Source organism: Erigeron canadensis, chromosome 8, assembly GCF_010389155.1.
Source record: "Erigeron canadensis isolate Cc75 chromosome 8, C_canadensis_v1, whole genome shotgun sequence".
Classification (NCBI taxonomy): Eukaryota; Viridiplantae; Streptophyta; class Magnoliopsida; order Asterales; family Asteraceae; genus Erigeron; species Erigeron canadensis.
In genome coordinates, this window is record NC_057768.1 from 42,725,807 (window position 1) to 42,731,472 (window position 5,666).

Genomic DNA, 5,666 nt, shown 5'->3' on the forward strand with positions numbered 1-5,666 from the left:
AATTTGTTATAAGGGTAGATACGGTAATTTAGTGTTGTACTGTATGAAGGGGCATTTTGAGAACCACAGATATGTTGAAAGAGGTTTTTTGGGAAAAAAAAACAAATATGTTTAATTTTTTAAGACATACCATAAATAAAAACACAAAATGCTTTATAAAGAAGTAAAGATAAAGATATATTTTTGATTTGTATCGTTTCAACTTTATCGAATGTTTCCAAAGGGACTAACTAATTTACTTTTTAATAAGCTCAAAATCGCTCAAACATCTAGTGGTAGTGATGTTGAGTCTAGTTCACTTGAAGGTGGGAATTTGTATTTGAAACTTAATCAAAAATGGAAATGCAAGAGCCAAGAGCCGGACACTAAAGATTCCTTTATTAAAACCATGTAAACTCAACAAATTGATGAAATGTAAGGATTGGACATGACTGATACGGCTTTGGCATAAATTGTGAGCATCATAATGTTGTGGACACCAACTACCGATCGAGTGCTAAAAGTTCAAAATCTTGTAATATTATTTTCAAAAGGACATGAAATTGAGATTTCAATCTCCACTTTTATATTTCGTGTCTTCATCACAAGGATTAATATTATATTCTTTGATAGCTCTCCTTCTAAGTTAGTTGATCAATATAACCTCTTGTCTGATAAGTATACTCAAAATGGCATATTCGTACAATAAGGTATGTTCGAATTTTATGGAAGGGGTTAGGCATGTGGATATATTACTGTATTTTTTTAGGTTAAAACAAAGCTTACCATATATTTTAAATTTTTACTAACAAAACTCTGTCCCTTTGCAAGACTCAAACTTGCATCACTGCAGGACTTTATTATGAAATTCTTTCAAATGTCATTTCCATGTCTCAAACACAAAAACTCTAGCAATAAAAATTGATGCTCAACCATTGAGCTATAATGAAAAGTACCCATGAGCCAAATAAGCTTACCATCTTTGACGAAGGCATGTATATTTATTTGAATTATATATGCACAACTATATATATAAACTCATTATATATGCACAACTATATATATAAACTCAATTAAAACAAAATTTTATATATATGATCTAGGAAATATTATAATCACGGATAACAAATTAATACAAAGAAATATATAAACTTTTAAATTCTAACGTACACACCCAAAGCAATAAGAAACATAAAGAATAAAGTTGGCCTGCTGAATCCAACTACCCGGCCTTTAGATTTCTTCAATGGCTTCACCATCGAATTGCTACTAATATTATTATTATTACCCACACGTGTACTTCTTTTATCACACACGTCAACTCCAAGTTTGGCACTATCATATGCTTGCATTGGATTCACACACAACTGTGTGTTTTCACTCAAGTCCAAATTCTTCCCTAGTCTTTTCAAGAAACTTGAATCAAATGGTACCTCTCCACTCAACAAATTCTTGCTCAAGTTCAAGTGATATATATGTGAAAGATTTCCAAACCCCAACGGAATGTTTCCTGTTAGCTTGTTGTTTTGCAAGGACAATGTGGTTAGATTTGACAACTGTGAAAAACTGGCCGGAATCTCGCCGGAGTAGCCGGAGTTCGCTAGCCGGAGTTCTTGTAACTTTGGAAGTTGGCCAAACAAAATGGGAAGTTGGATTGACATTGGGTTGTTTTCCATGATGAAGTACTCTAAGCCCTTTAAGTTTACTAGCCCAAGTGGTAGTTTTCCATGAAAGCCATTGTTGCTTAGCTCTATAAACACCAAAGATGTTAACTTTTCAATGGTGGTGGGGATACTTCCGGTGAGCAAGTTTGAACTCAAGTCTAGCTTTTGAAGCATACTAAGTTGTCCAATTGTGTTTGGGATTGAGCCTTTGAGTGAGTTGTAACTTAAGTCAAGTCCCACTAGGTTCTTTAGGTTGGATAGTTCACTGGGTATGTCACCGGTGAGGTGGTTATAGCTCAAGTCTAGATGAACAAGTGAACCCAACTTCGAGATCTCTGGTGGGATCTCACCGGAGAGCTTGCTTTGTGACAATGTAAGGATTTGAAGTGAAGGCAAGTGAGTGAAAAGTTGAGATGGAATTGTGCCAACAAGATTGGGGTTTGATCTAAGACTTATTTGTTGCAAAGAAGAAGGTGTGACAAGATTGTTGGGGCTTTTTGGGAAAGAAAGTGTTGTTTTGCTCTTGGTAAAACATTGAAAAAAGAAGATAGATTGAAGGTAAGGAAGTTGAAAGATTTGTGAAGGGAAAGAGACAATGTTGTTTTTGCAAGTAGGGTTTGGTAGTGTACCAAAATCTAGTCTTGTGACATGAAAATGAGAGTCTTGAACACCTTGTTTGCATTCAATCCCAACCCAAGTAGTTGTGGCTTTACATGGGTTTGGATAGTTGAGTCTCCATTTTTGGTCAGAAGAGAGTGTTTCCATGATGGTATAAAGGGTTTGTAACTCTAGTGGATCCATGGTATGTGGTGGTTGAAGGTGAGTTTGGTTGTGGTTCTTGGTGGTGGTGGAGACATGATGAAAAGTGCATGTTAAGAGGAGGAAGAATAAGAGGAAAATAAACATTATGGTCAAGAGAGTGGGTGTCTGTGTTTGTGTTTATTGGGGAATGAGTGACTTTATATATTTGGTGTTTTGGTAGTGAGAGTTATGTTGATAGGCCTCAATCACAAGAAGTTGGAGTTTACTTCTTGTGTGGAAACATCCCATCAAAGAATAGTGTGTGTGCGTGTCTTCAGATCCCGTGAAGGATTGGTTGTATACATGAATTGTACTATATTGTTCAAGTCGAAAATTTGAACTTCTCATTACCAAAACATATGCACTGGCCCAATATAATTGTACTATCGTGGCCTCGTGGTCGTGGGTGATTAAAAACAGTAAAAAGGAGGCAAAATGTGAGAAAATGCAAAGATTTTACAATCTCTGTCCAAATATAATCTAACAGATAAAAATACTTTAATACACAAAATTAATTACATTAATACATTTAGTTCCATTCAACCAATTATTTAATATTAATTCTGATATAAATGTTTAAGGGCTTGTTTGTTTTAAGTAACTGAATGAAGAAAGTGACTGAATGGATATACAATGTATGTATAGATTAAGTCAATATAGTTATTTTTTGATTTATTAAGTCAAAAACAAACATATTTTTTTGACTTAATGGATTAAGACAATTAAAATTAAGTCATGTTTTTTTAATTAAGAGTTTATCAAACACCATTTAAATGTGATATAAATATATATGACATAGTATATCAAGAGGTAAAACTACCAGAAAAAATGAATAATATCATTTATCAACAGTAAATTTTTACACATGTTTTCAGACCTATCAAATTAATCATTGTTTTAACAAAATTTTATAATACATATCGTTATTAGTGAAAACATGGGGTTTTTATAAATAGACTAATTTTGTGACATGCTAAATTCAAAAGATTGAAATATAGTTGTACATCGACAAAGTACATTATATTATATATATATATATATGGGACCTTATTTTGAAAACCAATTTTTTTAAGAACTTTAAAAACTCTAAAATTATGTATTGGATCACATTTTATTTTATTTTCATTTATATGTGAAACATTATAAAAATATATGTTGTAGAAGAAAGTTTTTTTAAAACCTTATATATACATACCCATTTGTTAACATGTGAACGAAAACGTAAACATATTCATTCACAAATTCATGAAAAGCTATTTAAAAGTTTTTTAAAAAAGTTTTTTTTACAAGATACTTTTTTATATTATTTCACATGTTAATGAACAAAAAAACATGTGATCTAATACATAATTTGAAAGTCCTGGTTCTTACAAAAAAATAGTTCTTAAAATAAGAAGTCTATATATATATATATATATATATATATATATATATATATATATATTCTTTAAGCATACTCTCGAAAATTTGGTTCTTCAATATTTACGACTGTACCAAAACCTGACTTGTATTTATAACTAGGGGGTTTAAAACTGTCATATATGATTTGTATTGATGCGATCCCGCTACACTATCTATATATAAATGAATTGCTTGTAATATTGAATACATGTAAAAAAAAACCAAAATGAGTTGTAGCAATCACACTAATAAGTACGCAATATAAAATAGAAAAATCAAACAGGTAAGCTATTTATAAGAGAACATGAAATGTAAAATAAAAGGTTCCAAAATATATATAACACTCCGGTAAGAACACTTAAAAACATCATTTTGATAGCATCCAAGATGGATAAAAAGCATGATTTTCTCGATTTTGACACAACAATGTGTTGTTAAACACTTAAATAATAACAATTAGTTATACACTATGTTAGTTTTATGAACTTTTAACGCATCAAAATGTAATTTTTAAATGTTTTCACCGTGTTGCTATATATAAGTCGAACTAAACGCAATACCAAAACCATCCAAGAATATTTTTAGAAAAAAAAAAAAAATTGGTTCAAATTTCTCATGGGCCTAAAAAACATATGTAGCAATGAAATCTTGTAGGTCCAAAATGAGGATAAATGAAAATTGATTTATTAGTTGATTTAAAGAAAGAAAAAAATAATGGGATAAAAGGTAGTAATGGGATTTGAACTCTCCACCTTCCCTATAACAAATAACAATCAAGCCATTTCATCTACACTACATTATGTTGATATTTTTGCAAATATATTATATATCCTGAATGTTTGAAGACCACAAAAAGACAATTTTCACTATTCACACCCTATTAGAAAAAGGAATATATTATATATCCTGAATGTTTGAAGACAAAAAAAACAAAATTTTCACTATTCACATCCTATTCTCTGATCATAAATATAAAAAGCAAGGTAATTACCACCCCTACCAAAGGGAACTTTGTTTGCATTTTGCTATACTGTATACATATCCATTCCGTAAGCTTTTTTTGACTTTTTACGGTTCACATTCAATTCCTAAAGACAAAATTTTCACCATTCACATCCTATTCTCTTATTAGAGAAAGGAATGAAGGAGGCGCGAATGTTCGATGTACACAATCTTACCTGCCCAAATACCGGGTTGAGCCATACTTAAAAAAAAAAACACCAAATATAAAATTAAGATAACGACCATACCTATCAACAAAATATTACCTAAATAAAATAAAATACCAACTCGTCAATTTTTAAAGACCAACGATAATTTTTAACCGGAGGTTCAGACACTAAAATTCTCCTTATATAACCACATAATAAATTAAAGTCAATTTTTAAAGATAATTTGTGGTAAAATATAGTTCTTCATTGATTAGTAACAGCTTAGAATTTTTACTCAATCAACATATGCCATAAAGAGATACTGACTTCACTGAAAACAGGTATCTGAGCTAACATCCATAATCCAAACTTGTGCATTGAATGCAATACTCGAAGATTTAGTCTCCAATGTGTATTGAATTTTGTTGGTCATCCAACATAGACATGTCAGAAACATTGACATCATTAGTAATTACAAACCCCAAGTGAAAAGAGCCTTCCTAGTGGGTATGATTAGTCGACCAAAGAGAGCTCTCTTATTGAACCTCTACCCAGGCTTACAGAAACAAAAGGAAGATCAACTATTACTGAACCGCCCACACAATTGATTCAGTTCAGAAAACTAGCAATCCACCTCAAATCAAAATACAATTAATAAGAGAAATCCGAA

At 31.3% G+C, this 5,666-nt stretch overlaps 1 protein-coding gene across 1 annotated transcript; it reads right to left on the reverse strand.

Annotated features, from left to right (window-relative positions):
- Window positions 1-1,039: 1,039 nt before the first annotated feature.
- Window positions 1,040-2,586, reverse strand: LOC122578426 (receptor like protein 29). The gene has a single exon (XM_043750386.1). It carries the CDS (start codon window positions 2,547-2,549, stop codon window positions 1,134-1,136), a length of 1,416 nt encoding a protein of 471 aa, XP_043606321.1. The 5' UTR covers window positions 2,550-2,586; the 3' UTR covers window positions 1,040-1,133.
- Window positions 2,587-5,666: the final 3,080 nt, after the last annotated feature.